Source organism: Branchiostoma belcheri, unplaced genomic scaffold, assembly GCF_001625305.1.
Source record: "Branchiostoma belcheri isolate BF01 breed outbred unplaced genomic scaffold, Haploidv18h27 scaffold109, whole genome shotgun sequence".
NCBI lineage: Eukaryota > Metazoa > Chordata > Leptocardii > Amphioxiformes > Branchiostomatidae > Branchiostoma > Branchiostoma belcheri.
The window spans coordinates 481,112-499,100 of NW_017802480.1; the positions used below are offsets into that span (position 1 = coordinate 481,112).

The 17,989-nt window shown below is 42.9% G+C and overlaps 2 protein-coding genes across 3 annotated transcripts in view; one reads left to right on the forward strand and one right to left on the reverse strand.

The window, feature by feature from the left end:
• Window positions 1–1,467: 1,467 nt before the first annotated feature.
• Window positions 1,468–4,944, forward strand: LOC109481209 (sulfotransferase 1A1-like). 2 transcript variants are annotated; one of them, XM_019783744.1, is made up of 7 exons: window positions 1,468–1,684; window positions 2,498–2,660; window positions 3,045–3,289; window positions 3,486–3,612; window positions 3,861–3,955; window positions 4,328–4,523; window positions 4,835–4,944. In XM_019783744.1, the coding sequence occupies exons 2-7, from the start codon at window positions 2,522–2,524 to the stop codon at window positions 4,942–4,944; spliced, it is 912 nt and encodes a 303-aa protein (XP_019639303.1). In that variant the 5' UTR covers window positions 1,468–1,684; window positions 2,498–2,521. The 2 variants fall into 2 exon arrangements, with proteins under 2 accessions (XP_019639303.1, XP_019639312.1); XM_019783753.1 differs by lacking the exon at window positions 1,468–1,684 and having other exon boundaries at window positions 2,483–2,660.
• Window positions 4,945–13,545: 8,601 nt separating this feature from the next.
• The window catches only part of LOC109481464 (neutral and basic amino acid transport protein rBAT-like), a 9,246-nt gene continuing 4,802 nt past the window's right edge, over window positions 13,546–17,989 (reverse strand). Inside the window, exons 7-13 of the mRNA XM_019784051.1 lie at window positions 17,280–17,414; window positions 16,879–17,003; window positions 16,276–16,495; window positions 15,606–15,803; window positions 15,133–15,300; window positions 14,495–14,675; window positions 13,546–14,105 (exon numbers count right to left, since the gene is read on the reverse strand). Coding sequence (XP_019639610.1) covers window positions 13,831–14,105; window positions 14,495–14,675; window positions 15,133–15,300; window positions 15,606–15,803; window positions 16,276–16,495; window positions 16,879–17,003; window positions 17,280–17,414 — 1,302 coding nt within the window. The 3' untranslated portion in view covers window positions 13,546–13,830. The remainder of the gene's footprint in view (window positions 14,106–14,494; window positions 14,676–15,132; window positions 15,301–15,605; window positions 15,804–16,275; window positions 16,496–16,878; window positions 17,004–17,279; window positions 17,415–17,989) is intronic.

Below are 17,989 nucleotides of genomic sequence, written 5' to 3' on the forward strand. Positions count from 1 at the left end.
GTGTGTGTGTGTGTGTGTGTGTGTGTGTGTGTGTGTGTGTGTGCGCGCGCGTGTGCGCGCGTGCGTGCGTCTAGCTCTCTATTTGGTCCATGATTCGAAGCATAGTAAAGACTACGTACCTTGTATGACCATGACCGTTAGTACATACAGCAGTCCTCCCTTTACACACTGCATCATAGCTTGTTGGCAGCGAAGGCTTATCTACGCACGAAACAAGTGTTCACACACGTTAATCACTGCAGCTTCTCGCTGTCACCACTCGCGTCCTAAGCTCGCCCGTGGACTAGTGTCGGCCTGACTCGACTTCTGCGTTTTATATACTGTAGACGCCGCTGTTGTTTCCGGTCCGAACAAGTCTGATACCGGTACGGATGAGCTGGTCAAAACTGCTAGCGTGTTACGCCGAAGGGCGGTGATACCGGCTGCGCAGCAGGTATACGGATATTAAATGACGAATACCACTTCCTCTACTCGCCGTCCGCGATCCGGGCCAAGGAACTTCCTGTTATCAGCCTTGTGTGACGATAGTTTCAGGACGATAGTTTCACGGAGAAAAGACGGCCTTGTCGGTCTGTTACCTACACTTACTAGTATTCTTTGTGGGGTCCGCCGAAGCTTTGTTTGCATCGTCTGGGTGACTACGAGTATTGTGAGTGCAGTTAACAATGTGATCGCAAGGAGGCTCTTCTACGGGTTCAGAGAAGTGTATGTTCACTCACTGGAACATACATTGGATATTAAAGGATGTATGTTTTTTATGTGCCTGAAGCTTTATGATTAAACTCAACAAAATTATACCAAGGAGGTTCAAAATCTTCATTACACTCAACGATTGTGTGCTTTACAACCTACATTGTATAGCAACAACATGCCCATACAGTTTTTTTATTATTATTATTTTTTATTACAATGGATACATACATCACATACAATTTAGAAACATTTAAAAAATCATCATTGTATCATTACATCAGTTGTCCAATTCCTGGACATGGTGTGAGGGAAAGAAGGATGCGAAAACATGCACATACAGTTCTAGGAAACGCCTTTAATTTATAAAAGACTAATGTACATGTGAAATAGTACTGGGGAGTAGAGGATGACACAACTAGTCTCGTGTTTGAATAAAGAGCCACACCTTGAGCATGTTAAAGATCCCACCACACATCGAAAATATGTGAGTCTATCAAACCTGGTCCGGTCTTGCATGGCCTGTACTTAATGTATAAAACTGGCCAGTTTATTGAAGGTACCTAATCTCCAAGCAAATCCTACGGTAACAAATATCCATTGGCCAGATGAATGGCTAATGGACACTCCACTGGTCAATGGATACTACCTTGCCATCGTAGTATCTGCTTGGAGATTAGAAGGTACCGGTCAGTGACCTGACTGACCACTGGGGTCATGATAAGTGCAGAAGGACAAAGGTCACTTGGAAATTAGGTCATTTTAGCCACACTTTGCATCAAGAAACTGGACAAATATACAGTGTACACGGTGACCTGTGTATGTGGAGTATTTGTGCTTAACGTCTGTACTCTGTAACCTTTCGACTCCAACTTGGATTACATATTTCAAGACATTTTCTGTATCAGTTTCGGGTTTTTCTATTGTGTGAGCATATCCTGAGCCAGAATCTGTGGAGGAAGACAGAACCCTTGCACTAAACGTAATCGACAAGGTAAGAATCGATCTGTCCCTCGTGTGTGTAAATAGGTCCCAATCCTATCTTATTTGTCAAGTAGGGTTGTTCACTTACCCAGTACTAGTGTTTGTGTGAAACGCCGCCATAGCACCTGGGCTATACATATAGAATACAACACGGGGTATTCCGTATCGCCTGAGGTATCGGCCCGACCGCGGGTCGGATCGCCCGACGGCCGCAGGCCGGAGGGCGATCCGACTCGCGGGAGGGCCGGGACCGAGGGCGATGCGGAATACACCGTGTTGTATTTTATTTATGTCATGCCCACCCAAGAAAACACGCCTTTCAATGCAAGATGAGCCAAAAGTTGATGCCACTTGTCCCTAAAATGTAACAACATCAATTCCAACGTCCGGATTCTGTATTCGAATTTTCGAAAGGGGCACAAGCGGGTAGGGCGAAATGCGTTCGAATCGTTTATGGAAGCCATGGAAGCGTTCGATAACGGGTTCCGGACCGGGCCGTACCGTACCGTACGGCCCGGTCCGGAACCCGTTATCGAACGTTATCGCGGCCCGGGTATGATATAAAGTCCTATACTACAGTAGAAGAACAACTCAGAGCTACCTATCATCCAAATTTTGTGACACTTTATAGTAGCTTGTCTAGATCATGAGGTATCAAAACTGGTATTTCCGTGTTTACAGACGCGCGCGCACACACACACATACACTCACACACAGTGACACAAACCTTCTTAGCGAATGTAATGACAGTCTCATAAGGCACCTGTAAGCTCCGATCTATTTCAGAGTTGTTTTCTACAGATCCACCTCTCCTCCTGTACAGTGCATCAGTGAACACGGCGACACGATGAGCCAAGAGCGTCCCTCGTCGTTTTACTTTAAAGGAGTGCGTTTCGACAATTCGTCGAACCTAAAGGCCTTGGAACTGGTGGAATCATTTGAAGTAAGAGAGGACGACGTCTTCATCTCGGCGTACCCTAAATCGGGTGAGAATCATAAGACTTCGCCTTCTTTTTTCTTGGCATGGTCTTGCGAGAATCTTTTATTTTTGGCAAAACTACATCTCACAGTATCTGAGTATGGCCGATATAACCACCCCTCAGCGTAACACGTGAGCTTCTGTATCATGCTGTATAGCCGGTATAACCGTCCTTAAGTGTAACACACCAGCTTCTGTATCTGTATAGCTGGTATAACCGTCCTTAAGTGTAACACACCAGCTTCTGTATCTGTATAGCCGGTATAACCGTCCTTAAGTGTAACACACCAGCTTCTGTATCTGTATCTGTATAGCCAGTATAACAGCCCTTCAGCGTAACAACGACCAGCTCAACCGTAGGCCATATCCTCTTCTTCTTCGTCGCTAACAGGAACAACATGGACACAGCAGATCGTCTCTCTGGTGTGTGCTGAGGGCGACATCAGTGAGCTCTGCAAAGTCCCTCTGCAAGCTCGCACGCCTTGGCTGGAGACGCTGGACATGTCAGGAAGGTTGGGTGTCGGTGCTGGCGAGCCCAGGCCGATACTACTAAAGAGCGCCCCCTCTCCGCGACTGATGAAAACGCACCTGCCCTACCACCTGTTACCTCAGCAAGCCAGGGACGGGAAGGGAAAGGTGCTGTTCATTGCTATTCAACACTTATATACTCTTTTTGCTCTGTTTCTTCTTCTTCTTCTCCAAACACAAAAGGTCAATGACCTGGACCAGACGTCTGTCTGGTGCTGTAGCAGACACCAATTATGCATCTACTTTCGAAATGTGAGCTCGGGTGGAAAAATGTCTACATTTCTTTCTTTTTCTATTTTACTAGATCATCTACTGTGCTCGGAACGTCAAAGATGTGGTTGTTTCGTGGCACAACATGAGAAGGATGGTGGAGCATGTTCCCTGTGGAACTTGGGAGGAAAACTTCCAGGACTTTATTACTCCGGACCTAGGTCAGTATTCGGCTGCATGTATCAAATCTCAGGAACTAACATGAGACTAATATCACTTTTTTTTATTGTATATGTCCATTATATTTTTATATGTCATTTGAGGGGACGGGATGAATTGATTTCTTGTGATTCTCAGCATGGAGGTAGCTTAGGTAAAGACTGATATACTTAGATATCGAATATGCAAATTGTGGTTTAATTTCACGTTACAAATATATAATCAAGATCGTGCTTTATCGAATGAACAGCTTTCTATGGTTTCTGGTGGGACGTCATCCCGGAGTACTGGCGACACAAGGATGACGACAACTTGCTCTTCATCAAGTATGAAGACCTCAAGCGGGTAGGTTTAAAATTTGAATTGCATATTTGATATTATGACGTGATCTCTAGGTAAATATGGCGGGGAAACTTAAATATATCGATCGTTAGACAGAGGCTGTTCTGTTTCCCGAATCACGTTCCTCCATGTTCGATCTGACGTCATTCGAACAGAACGCATGTTCCATTTGGGGTTACTGGCGATCAGTTATCATTTATGGGTCGACGCTGATTGGATACAGTGTTTATGGGATCTTAATCACCACTAGTAAGGTTATTGTTTTGTCATAACCAATGTGAAATAGGGATTTCAGATTTTGTAGTCAATTTTTTTATCTTTGTTATTAGACTGTGTACAAGTAACGGTCCTCTTAACGTTATATGATGTATGTAGGACTTGCGGGGCCACGTGGTGATGATAGCAGACTTCCTAGGCAAGACTCTGTCAGACCAACGAATCGATGAGGTGGTGGCGAACTGTACCTTTTCCGCTATGAAGGAGAACCCGTCTACAAACTATTCCCGCAACCCAATGCTGCAGAAGGTTTTCAGCAAGGTGGAAGGAAGCGGCATTGAGTTCATACGCAAAGGTACTTGTCTTTAATGAACTTCACTTTTCCATTTCGTATGTACGGTGATGTGGTGTGTGACAAGTGGTTATAATCACTGAATAAACCACCGAGTGAGTGAAGCGAGATTATGCTTAAAAGCTCAACTTCATGTCGTCCTCAAATCTAGTCCTTTTTGTTCAATATTCACTTTGACTTCTGATTCATTTGTGTCAATGTGTGTGAGAGAGAGACAGAGAGAGGGAGAGGAAGAGAGAAAGAGAGAGAGAGACAGGGGGGAGAAAATACAAGAATTACTTTAGAGTCATGACACGTATTTTTATGAATCTCAGGAGAGGTTGGTGACTGGAAGAACTGGTTCAGCGCGGAAGAGAACGAGACTCTGGAGGCGATTCACAAGGAGAAAATGGCGGGAACAGATCTGAGTTTTCAGTATGAGTAGTGTCTGTTGGTCGCCAGTGACCCCAAATGGAACATGCGTTCTGTTTGAATGACGTCAGATCGAACATGGCGGAACGTGGTAATAGATCAGGGTTTTAGTAGTGTCTGTTATGGTACAGTGACGTTCGTCTTATGCCGCCGTTCGATTTTGATGACAATGGCAATGAACTTTATCTGTTATTGTAAATTGATTAATGAATTAAACGCTCTACATGGCTATCACAGGAACAGAATGAAACTCTTGAAGCAATCTACCGGGAAAAAATGAAGTGCTTTTGATCTGACTTTTGAGTTCGAGTAGTCTCACAAAGAACACTGCATAGTCCTAATATCAAAGGCAACAGATATCCGAGATGTTGTGATGCATTTAATAAAATAAAGGTCATGATTCTTAAATATGACCCACGTCTCTTCAGTGTGCTTTTCCATTAAGCTACGTCTGCTCACCTTATACTTTTAGTACTCTCCAAGCAGAGGTCTGGTGTGTTGTACTTTTTAAAGCCTTTTAGACGTTTTGCCAGACTTTCTATTCTGTCCACTTTTATTTCTGTTTCCTGGCCAAAAGAAAAGCCGACAAAATAGAGACCGGGACTGTAAAACGCAGAAAAAAAGCAATAAAGAAAGACATCCTAAAACAGACCAAACCTCTGCTTGGAGAGGATACAACTAGCACGCAAGAATTCTCCATGGACGTCGACCTATCATGACAATCGAATTAACCTTTCCAACCAATGACAGCCTGGCAATCGTTATTTCGACCAATGAGAGTGCGGCTGCATACTGAGTCAATCCGATTACCAGTTCAACCAATGGCAGCTTGGTAATCTTAAGTTTGACCAATGAGGGAGTGGCGTCATTTCCGTGAACTATTTGTCATCTCTGTTTCTAGCGGGACATTTGGGGATCTACCAAAGACTGGTAGGAGGGGGAGGGCTACTTTTTTTAAGTGTATATATAACGACATAGAACAACAAATACTGAGCTCTATCTATACGGAAACTTCTACTAACTGCGCAGCAATTTTTGAAGGATTTTAAGGGCGGCATTTCCGTTCTCTTAAATACCCCTCCAAAAGAAAATGTAACAGCATCAACCATTAGCAGCATCAACCATTAATAGTGGAGGTTTGTATTAAAATTTTGATCCAGTATGAGTTGAAAAACGCATCACAAAGAGACCTCACAAGATTCTATATCCTTGATGTATTTCTCGATATGTATGGCGTTTGTTGATTTGTTTCATAGAGTGGGGCAAAGATGTTGAAAAAACATTTTGGTTTTACGTTTCTACCGATTTACCAAAATGTTACAGTCCTGACCAATCACAAGCGAGGATTCTGATGGAAAATTCCGTCCAAACTTTTCCCACCATTTGTGAAGCTGAACCCACCGGACGAACATCCTGCGTACGGCCCAGAGTTTACAAGCGCGAGGCGGCGGCATACAATGTAAGCCTTTTCTCCTTTTCTAGCGGTAGAATTACACTGGCTATCCACGTATTACCTTTTGTGGTGTTCGTAGAGAAATTGACGTATCTGAAGATGACTTTTGAGACGTTTTTCGTAGGATTTTTTTTAAATTTCCTTCATCTGCATGTGGCCCCCGGCAAGCTTTCCTGGAAATTGTACGTTTTCCTGTCCATAATTCCGTGAACATCTCTAAATTCTTCATTTTTCTGTGACTGTGATATCCAAGATCACGTAGACTGCGTGTAAGTGGAGTTTCAAACCGAAATTTTAGCAATTTTCTGTCAAGAATGTTCTTAGTCAAAGATTACGAGTCCGTTCGAACCACCTGCCAATCACCCGTTGCCCGTAGTTACCGGAGATGTTTTGGCCGTAATTTGACCAAGAAATTTCGTTTTCTCGGACTTTTACCTCAGAATCATCGCAATAGGTGCTCCGGCATTTATTCATGTCATTCAGTCTTTCATTTTTCTTCGTAGAACTGGAAAAATGTGCTATCATACCGTCCGGGCGGCTCGCGGTAATTTATGCTCAGTCCCGGGCCGATTTTCCCGCCACAAATCATGTGGCGTTATTTGAAAGAACTGAAGCCAAACGCATTTATAGTATTTTATTTAGACAGACAGTGTCAAATTAGTGAAGGTTTCTGTTATGAAAATGTATATTTGCATGTTTTTTGTTGGCTTTTTGCCTGATTTTGGTCCAGCCTCTCGGCTGATTTATCTGTCAATCACCGGTCGCCCGTAGTTACCGGTAATTGTTTTGGTCGTAATTTCTCCCATAACTGACGTTTTCGCACACGTTTACCACAGAATCAACGTAAAAAAGTGTTCAGGAATTTATCAGTGTCGCTCGGCGTTTCATTTTTGTTCGTTAAAACTGGAAAATGTATTTTACTGTGTTCTTACCGTTGGCACTGGTCCCGGTAATTTATGTTGAGGCCCGGGCCGCTTTTTCCGCCACAAGTCTAGTAGCGTTATTTGAAACTACTGAAGCCAAACGCATTTATAGCACTCTATTTAGACAGACAGTGCCAAATTAGTAAAGGTTTCTGTCATGAAAATGTATATTTGTGTGGTAATTCTTGGTTTTTGCCCAAATCTGGTCCAACCTCTTGGCTGATTTATCTGTCAATCACCGGTCGCCCGCAGTTACCGGTAATTCAGTCCTGGGATGCGGTTCCCGCCACAATTCCTGTGGCGTTTTTTTGTAACAATTTCAACTGACCGTGTATTGTTTATGTCATCATATTTTAACAGCATGTGTCAAATTAGTGAAGGTTTCTGTCATAGAAATGTATATTTTTATGTTTATTGTTGCTTTTTGCCCGATCTCGGGCTAGCTCGTCGGTTGATTTACGTGTGAATCACCGGTTGCCCGTAGTTACCGAATATGTTTTGGTCATGTTTCGCGCCATGGTTCTGCCCACGGTTCTTGCTTTTTAGGCACTGTTACGCCTGTTTCTTTATATAAGCATGTAAATACACGAGTTTCTGACATTTTAATCATATCCTTTTACACTGCTAGATATTTATCCCTCCTCAAAAAGTTGTCTTTAAAACTCTTTCCCTTTGCACACAGGGGCGCCCCCTGATAGCAGAAGATGGTACTGCAACGCTCCAAAGGTTCTGGCTGAATCTGAACTGAAACGATGGACTGGATTGAGGGGCTCATTCATTTCTACAAGACGTCTCCTGAAGGAAGCAAGCTTCACGAAGACGACTTGACCAGATGAGATTTTATTTTTTTTACCGTCAAACATATTAGGTAATTATATAAGGGTCGGGGGGCGTTGGGAGACTTACGTCATCTCTAGTAAACAGTTTATGTAGGGAATGTTTGGACGTTGGATGTGCCTTGTAGGAATTATTCCATTGTAATATCTAAATAATTTTGTCACATAGAAGTTTGGGGAGCAGGGATACAATTTCGTTCGTGTTGTAGAGAAGTAGGATTGTCACTTGTCATAATGTAGTCTACAATTTAGTAAATGAAATTGAAATTCTTGGTGTTATTTTGTGCACCCGTTTATGCCATGGCCTGCTCTCTGATGCTCACGTGCACTTAACGTTTAGATTTAGCGACGGTAAGTTAAACACAGGGAACGTTAGGGAACGTAGTTAGTTGTCGAAGTGTGTGTGACACACAGGGAGCAAAATCCTGGCCTTCAAAAAGATTGCTTTTGTACAAGGCACACCAAAAACTTAGCTAGTACTTGTGATTGCATTTTTGTGAACAGGTCAAGCCAGACCGCCCAGCTGAGATGCCAGAGGTAAGCCATGTGGGGACTGCATGCTGTACTAACATGTACGTTTTTTTCTCCCTTGACAAAATTGGGGGGACCTACAAACTCGCGTAGCACTCGCGTTGGGTTAGGGCCAAACCATAACTAACCTGTCTTTCCTTTACTCCGGCAACCTCCGGCCATTTCATGTTTTATTTGTCCCATGCTGGGGAAGGGAAAGCCTGGTTTATATACCAGAATAAATATTATCTCCTGAGTGTTTATCCTCTCGAGTAATAGGTTCTGGTAACCAGGCTATGGGAAACCGGGGTCCTTGGAATTCCTTTATAGATAGATCTGACGTTCATAGTTGGAGGCAGATCGTGGTCTTTACCATCCAAACTGCTTGCTGTGCTGTCAGTCTTCATTCGAGGAAGGAAGCAAGCTTCGACGAAGACTACAAGACCAGATGAGATTTTTTTTCTTCCCGTTAAATGTAACGAGTAAGGGTGGGCGGCGTTGTAAGACTTTAAGCCAGAGTTTATACTACATACCTTGTCTGGTCTGAACAGTTTAGTAACACAGATTCAAAAAGTACAGGGACTTTTGTATGGTCTTCTACCACTAAAGATCTAAGTAGCACCCAGAAACAGGGTACGAGGGAGGGAGTATGGAGTGAATTTGTTTCTTCTTCAGTTTGACATTATAGACAGATCCTGACGTTCATCGTTGGAAGCAGATCGTGGTCTTTACCATCCAAACTCCTTGCTGTGCTGTCAAGTCTTCATTCGAGGAAGGAAGCAACCTTCGACGAAGACTACAAGAACAGATGAGATGTTTCTTTCTATCCGTTAAATGTAACGAGTAAGGGTGGGCTACGTTGAATGACTTTAAGCCAGAGTTTATACTACATACCTTGTCTGGTCTGAACAGTTTAGTAACACAGATTCAAAAAGTACAGAGACTTTTGTATGGGTAACGAGTAAAGGTGGGCGACGTTGAAAGACTTTAAGCCAGAGTTTATACTACGGTAACCAGGCTACGGGAAACCGGGGACCTTCCAAAATGTTTTTCTCTTCTTTTTAGTTTGACTTTGAATACAGATCCTGACGTTCATCTTTGGAGGCAGATCGTGGTCTTTACCATCCAAACTCCTTGCTGTGCTGTCAGTTTTCATTCGAGGAAGGAAGCAAGCTTCGACGAAGACAACAAGAACAGATGAGATGTTTCTTTCTTCCCGTTAAATGTAACGAGTAAGGGTGGGCGGCGTTGTAAGACTTTAAGCCAGAGTTTATACTACATACCTTGTCTGGTCTGAACAGTTTAGTAGCACCCAGAAACAGGGTATGAGGGAGGGAGTAGGGAGGGGGATGGAGTGAATTTGTGACTAACTTCTGTTTTGCCTTTCCAGTAGACCCCACCTCTTCACGTTGCCAGAGGGACCATGAAGGAAGCCAGCAGAACTTCATAGGACAAAATAATTGTCTTCAACTGATATTCATTCAGTCGAAGTGCCATCCTGCCACGTCAGCCAGCTGCGTTAGCGATCTAGGTAAGTTGGAAGGGAGGCAGCTTTATCTTACATAACAAATGTTTTTAATTTTTTGTTTTGATTTTTTGAAATTGTAGCAGTATAATACATGTGGAGCACAGGCGGCTGTTGCTAGTGCTGTGTCACACACATAGAATATTACAAACGTATACAAAAATATAACTAGATCTGGTGCTTACCAATAAAATTTAAAGTAGAATAACATTATGATACATCTAATCTTCCGTTACGTCTCAGATCCTTCCACATTCCTGTATGTTTCTACCACCTCAAACAGCTGGCTCCAAATCGCTCTTTCCTTTTGCACACAGACGCAGCCCCTGATAGCAGAAGATGGTACTGCAGCGCACCACGGATTCTGGCTGAATCTGAACTGAACGATGAACTGGATGTGGGACTGAGGGCTCATTCATTTGTACCAGACGTCTGCTGAAGGAAGCAAGCTTTACGAAGACGACTAGACCAGATGAGATTTTTCTCTTTTTTTTCCCCTCGTCAAATGTAAAGAAAAGAGTTTGGATTTCCATTGGCGTATTTAGTTATGCATTTGCGAATTTTTCCCATTTTGGATTTGCATCAGCGGATTTTGACCTTCATTTTCCCATTTGGATTTACATTTGCGTACTTCGACCAGCATTCGCGGATTTTGACCTTCATTTTTCCCATTTTGGATTTGCGGATTTTGACCTTCAATTTCTCATTTAAGATTTGCATTTTCGGATTTTGACCTTCATTTTCCCATTTGGATTTGCATTTGCGAATTTTCACCTTCATTTTCTCAAGATTTGAATTTGCGGATTTTAACCATTTTCCCATTTGGATTTGCATTTGCGTACTTGGACCAGACTTTGCGGATTTTCACCTTCGTTTTCCCATTTTGGATTGCATTTGCGGATTTTGACCTTAATTTTCTCATTTAAGATTTGCATTTGCGGATTTTCACCTTCATTTTCCCGTTTGGATTTGCATTTGCGAATTTTCACCTTCATTTTCTCAATTAAGATTTGAATTTGCGGATTTTAACCATTTTCCCATTTCGATTTGCATTTGCGTACTTGGACCAGCATTTGCGGATTTTGACCTACATTTTTCCCATTTTGGATTGCATTTGCGGATTTTGACCTTAATTTTCTCATTTAAGATTTGCATTTGCGGATTTTGACCTTCATTTTCCCATTTGGATTTGCATTTGCGAATTTTCACCTTCATTTTCTCAAGATTTGAATTTGCGGATTTTAACCATTTTCCCATTTGGATTTGCATTTGCGTACTTCGACCAGAATTTGCGGATGTTCACCTTCGTTTTCCCATTTTGGATTTCCATTTGCGGATTTGGACAAGCATTTGCCAATTGGATGGCATTTCATCACCAAGCCAGCCTGCCAAGTCAGCCAGCTGAGTTAACAATCTAGGTAGGTATCTAAACTTGCTTTTGTATTTTCTATTAGTACGGATAAGTAATATCCACTAATTTAGGGTTTTTGTTTTAGAACTTTCAGGTGAGGTTGCTTGGGGGATGATTCTCTATGCCTGGAGTCTCTTGCAAGCTTTACGAAGATGGTGACGCCAAATAACAGGTATATAATAACTGTTTTATTTGATCAACACTTAAAAAACTGTCAAATTTTTCTTACTTATGATATGGCATATTTCCTTACTTCAGACTTTATTATTATTATTTTCAGGTAACACTGCTGTAAGACTCGTCCTGAATGTCGACTGAAGGAAGCAAGCTTCACGAAGACGACTAGACCAGATAAGATTTTCCCTTTCATCCCGTCAAATGCAAAGCGTAAGGGTGGGAGTGTGGGAAGATTTTAAGCCAGTCTCACTACTACATGTCTTGTCTGGTTTGGATGGTTTGCAATGCATTTTATGTAGAGTCTGTTTGGACGTTCAAAGTACCGGCGCTTTTACGTCCATTTGCGCGTTTTGAGCTGCACCGTTACGTGTTGACTTGCATGTGCGCATTTTGATTTGCATTTGCGTATTTTGATCTACATTTTCCCATTTCGTATTTGAATTTGCGGATTTTGACCTTAATTTTCCCATTTGGATTTGCATTTGCGGATATTGACCTTCATTTTCTCATTTAAGATTTGCATTTGCGTATTTTGACCTTCATTTTTCCATTTGGATTTGCATTTGCGTACTTGGATCAGGATTTGCGTATTTTGACCTTCATTTTTCCATTTTGAATTTGCAGTTGCGGATTTTGACCTTCATTTTCTCATTTAAGATTTGCATTTGCGGATTTTGACCTTCATTTTCCCATTTGGATTTGCATTTGCGGATTTTGCGGATACAAGTCGCATTTGGATTCTTCCGTGCCATCATTTTGAAACTGCTTTTTCTGGGATCGTCTGAACCGGAATAACGGCCAGCTAGGTGAGTTGTTACTTTCTTTACTAATCCAGACATCCAGAAACAAATCACACTAACATTGTAATTTGTCTCTTTTGTCTCTTTAGTCTTCCAGTTAATGTTGACAGGTGGACCATGAGAAAAGTCAGTTGAACTTGAAATGAGAGGACAAAAGAAATTGTCTCCAGCTGATATTCTTTCTCGTGTAGCCTGAAATATTCCAGCCAGGCCATTTGCTTGGATTCTAATTGGCACTCAGTTTTGGTAACTTTGACGCTCATCCTCACATGCCCACCAACAGCTTTTGCACGTTACGTTAAATTTTCAGGCCTTGTGTGCACTTGGCTCGAATTCCGTATTACACGTAAAAAAAACTGTTGCAAAAAATTCATTGTTATCAGTAAGAAATATAAAATTGTCCTTTTCTGGCAATAGGAAACCGGTCAAAATCTGATCTGCTTTAGTTCCCAAATTGTTTGCGAGCCAAGTGATACTCTAGACTTGAAGCATTCCTGTTCGGTTGGTTCTTATGTGCATGGAGAAGGTTGGTGGTTGTGAGCAGGATGACGTCCCAAATTTCCTCAGCAATGGAGGTACACCTTGACGTGGTGCTGGGGCTTTTGCTAAGATGCCTCCCACAAAATTAAGTAACGATAACACGTTAAGCTGTGGTCTACTACAAAGGAGGGGACTGCTGAAGTATTCCCAACACTCGATGGTGAAGGTGAGACATCCAAGTAATAAGATACGCCAAAATCTAGTTACTCATTAATCTGGATTTGATTTTGAAAACACCCCCTCATCGAGAGACTGCATTTAGCTATAAGCTGTCCGTTATCTCCCAAGATTTCAGGGGATGGATGAAGGATGGATGTGCTCACTGTTATACCTACTTGAATATAGTAATGAAGTATTTAACTTAACAGAATCAAGGCACACTCCCATTTACTAATAGACGAAGGATATTTAATCGAACGTTCAACGACTATTTTGGGCCAATATTACCACTTTTGTCAGTTTCAACTCTGTCTTACAGGTCATACCAATTCAGAGACAAAAATGTTTGAAATCCATTTCTTTATCAAGTTTCCGTATTTAGTCTATACATAAAAACCGTGCCAGACTCAACAATCAAGTAGGCCACATTGAGAATAATTCCCAAGACTAGAGTCTATTAAGTTTAAGTAAGTATGAGTCGCTACTAAGAAGTAGAGCAATGTGAGTTGCATCCTCAACCAATCACACTGGGTCACTCTATATACGTTTGAGTGTGTTGAGTTCCTTACTCCACCCTAAAAGTACTAAGAATGCCCATGAAGTTGAGATAGGCCTTCTCCGAGAAGATGTAGCAGTGCTGGCCCTCGTGCATGCTCGGATGCTTGTGGACGTTGTGCCCGGCTGCGTACTCGACGACAAGGCCCTCTCCGACCGCCAGGTGAAGCTTGTTGAGCTGGACCCGGTCGCCGTTGCGGTCCATCCCGGTGCTGACTGAAATTGTGCCCTCCAGAGGAAGGCCGATGTTGAGCTGGAAGTAGTCGTCAGTGAGGGGTTGATCACCTGTGTTCGCGGAGACAGGAAGAATTTGGTTATAATCAAAATTATTGACAAAAGACTGGAAGCAATGATCTGTTTCTTTGAGCTTTTGTTTATTAGAATAACTTCATTGCACCAGAAATGTACATGGTACATTATGTATGCATGGCAACGACGTTTGAACATAGTTCAAAAATACTAGTACTTAGTAGTCAGATCGGCCCACTGGCCAAGTTATTTTAGGTCTTGATTAAAGAGGTAAGGGTTGGGAAATATGTAACAAAGTTAACTGAAGTACTAATAAACTCACATACAGGTGTAATAGACCCATATCCTTACACACACACACACACACACACACACACACGGTATTAAAGAAACAACAAAATTATATTTAAGTTGAACATCCTTACCTAAGTTCATGGCGATGAGGTACCCCGGTGCTCCCTCTAGCTCCCTGACGAAGGCGAAGGTGTTTGTGTTGTAAAGGACGTAACAGAACCACCCCCTGTGGATCGCCAGATGGTTCAGTCCACGCATACCCACCAGTGCCTTGTACATGCTTAGAGCTGAATCAGTGGCAGATGATTGTTCCTGTTGGTGAGAAAAGGTCGTCATTTCAGCATGTACGTTCATATGTGTTGGGTATAGAACATAGGTAAGACCCAGAACAAGATAATTCCATAAGGCAGAGAAGGAAGCTGTGTGCTATATCAACCCACAAAAGGTGGACAGACACACAAAAACTGACATCAGCCACTCAAAACTATACTTCCGTAGCCGGGAAACATGACTGCATGAATGAGTGAAGGACTTACATGTAAACCTTGACTACTTGTTGGTATGCTTCTGTATCCGGAAATAATGAATGAATGACAGAATTACCTCAACATTTACTACTTCTTAGTACGATTCCTTTCCCCGGAAATTAATGAGTGAGTTAGTGAGTGAATGAATTACTGACAATGCTACCTTAACCTTGACTACCTCTTGGTATGCTTCCTTACCCCGAAAAATAATGAATGAATGAATAAATGAATGGCAGTATTACCTCAACGTTGACTCCCTGTTGGTAGTCGTCATTGACCGGCAGCCACGTTGTCCATCCCTCCGGCCCTGTTCGGTTGTTGGTACTGAACCCGGCGTTATCTTCAGTGTTCCACTGCATCGGAGCCCGTTCATAATCCCGGCAGGTAGCAAAGAACGTACCAGTCTCGTCCTGAAAAGACGTCAGATAGGAACTTCGTTTTTTTTGTGTGTGTGTGTGTTATAGCAATGACTGTTGATTAACATTGGTGTAAAATTAGATATTGAAGTTGAACTAGTTTTTTCCACACAACTGACGACTGGAATGTCCATGGGAATCAATATATGCAGAAGCTAGTCTTGTTTTGGACCAAGGAGGTTTAAACCTCCTAGTTTGGACGATGAAGAAAAGCTGCCAAAAAGCCAGACTGGCTAAAAGACTAAGGAGAGTAATACTATATAAATGCTGGTCTATAGCTGAAGCGTGGAGTTACTTACCGTTGGATCTTCTGTGGGATCATCCGGACAGAAGGGGTCCTGAGTCTTCCCCACCTCGGGTGTGATGTCCGACATCCCGATCTCCTCTCCGTAGTACGTGGTGGGCGTGCCGGGCAGCATCAGAAGCAGCATCACCATCGCTCGAGCGTACTCCGGGTTAAACCGGTCCGGCAGACGGTGGTTGTCGTGGTTACCGAGCTAGAACAAGGGAAATAGCGACATGTCAAACATCAGTCCAGTTAATGCGATCTTGTAGTATAGATGTCATAATGGCTGTTACCTCCATGTGTGTGTGTGTGTCTGTGTGTACGTTCGTGTGCATTTGTCTGTGCTAAAGCATGGCCGTTACAATGTAGGTCTGGTTCAAATGCTATATGTGTTCAGTCTGTCCAAGAGAACGTCGATAATCACGTCTGAATTTAGTAGTGCTCGCAATTTTCACATGTGTGATTCGTTACATGACCTCCTTGACAGCAGACATACGGTGTTACAGTTTGCTTGAATTCAACGACATCAAACTCGTGCGACGAATGTATCCAAGCCGTAATTCATAATTTCCTGATGATGGATACAAAGCCTTGCCTTCAATGAAGAACCTATTATATAGCTATATAGTAACTAACACTATCATATCGAAACAAGATATTCACGGAAGTTCAAGAACGCTTACCACCCAGTTGGGCCAGCGCCGTGCCGGCACTTCCTTCAGCCACGAGTCGACCAGCTGGTGGGTCTTGGTTCCGGTCAGCTCGCTCCCCGGCAGGTTGCCGTACTTGGACGTCCCGCTGATGAGTTGGAAGTTGAACGGGAAGTCCGCCTCGACTTTCCCGTCCTTGCCGTAATACCTGGTCAGCCCCTGGGGCGGCAGATACACCTCCGTCACCATGAACCTGCGGGAAGGAAAGAAGGAGAGAAAACACGGGGTTACACTACCTGGTTTACGAGGGTTTGGTACATCCATGTTGCCTGGTAGCTGGCCCCTTTGCACTCCCAGTTAGATTTCAAACCAGACACGTATGCACGCACGCACACACACGCAAACACACGCACACACACACGCACACACACACTGGAACACATGGACACTGACGCAGAGAGAGAGAAAGGCACACTCACTTGTACACACACACACACACACACACACACACACACAGGATCTAGGAACACACATAATACTCCTGTAAACACACTCACACACACACACACATGGTCCCGAAAACATAATCTTCTCGGCAAAGGCAATCAGCCAAGCTAAGTACAACCAAGCATTTACCTGTATTTCTCCGGTTCGTTGCTATATTCTGCTAGGGCGTTGTCCCTCCAATCCTGGATGATGGCATGTAGAGCCTCCGGGTTGTACTCGAACGTGTAGTTGTGCAGTTGGCTGAAATACGGGTCCTGAGACAACAGGCAAAGAGCAATGTAAGGAAATGGTGCTTTTTCAAGAAGCTAGAGGTAATGCAAAAGTAGCTATGGATTGAATTTCAGCCTCGATGACGGAGTGACAGAAAATTCTAAGATCATATCGGACTGATTTTCAAAGTGATAAAGAATCCTGAACTCTTTATTAGACGTGAATGGGCACAAGCTCTCGTGGAGGGGGTCCATTCAGTCACTGGCAGCGAGAAATAGACTTGTACATAATGTATACCAGTTAGGCGAAGGGAAACCTACCGGAGGGCAGTTGCCTTGTGCCACACAAGGAGCGTCGGGAGCATCTGAGGAGTAGCTGGCCTCCTCCAGACCATGTCCGATGGCGTCTACTCTGAACCCGTCTACTCCCCTGGACAGCCAGGTGCGGATCACGTCCTGAAATGGTGGGGTAAAGAGTTAGACTGTACTTTAAATATAGACTTTACATGGTCTTGCTAGCAGCTAGCCATTTAAACTGTCTAAGGTCAACGCCAAGTCTCATACTGAACCAAAGCTACCACGCACACACACACACACACACACACACACACACACACACACACACACACACACACACACACACACACACACACACACACACACACACACACACACACTTATACCGTTTTCTACATGTACCTAGCCTTTCCATCATTGGTCACTTGTTTGTTTCTTGGTTTGTTTATTTGCAGTTTGCACTAAAAGACAACAATATGTGATGACTTCTATATATCTACAATTACAAATAATCTGCGGGCCAACCCAAGAAGCCTGGTGGTTCATCGAAGAGGTTACTCGTAAATAACATTTCCTTAATTACTTTTTACAAACATGTATTGTAAATTCAGAAGAAGCGAATGTTACGAAAATCACTTAATATATGTTTATTTGAGAGAAATCTCCGTCAAACTTTTTTGTTTTTCATCTTTTGTTAGATGTTCACCACATGATGACAACCACCAATTGCCGAA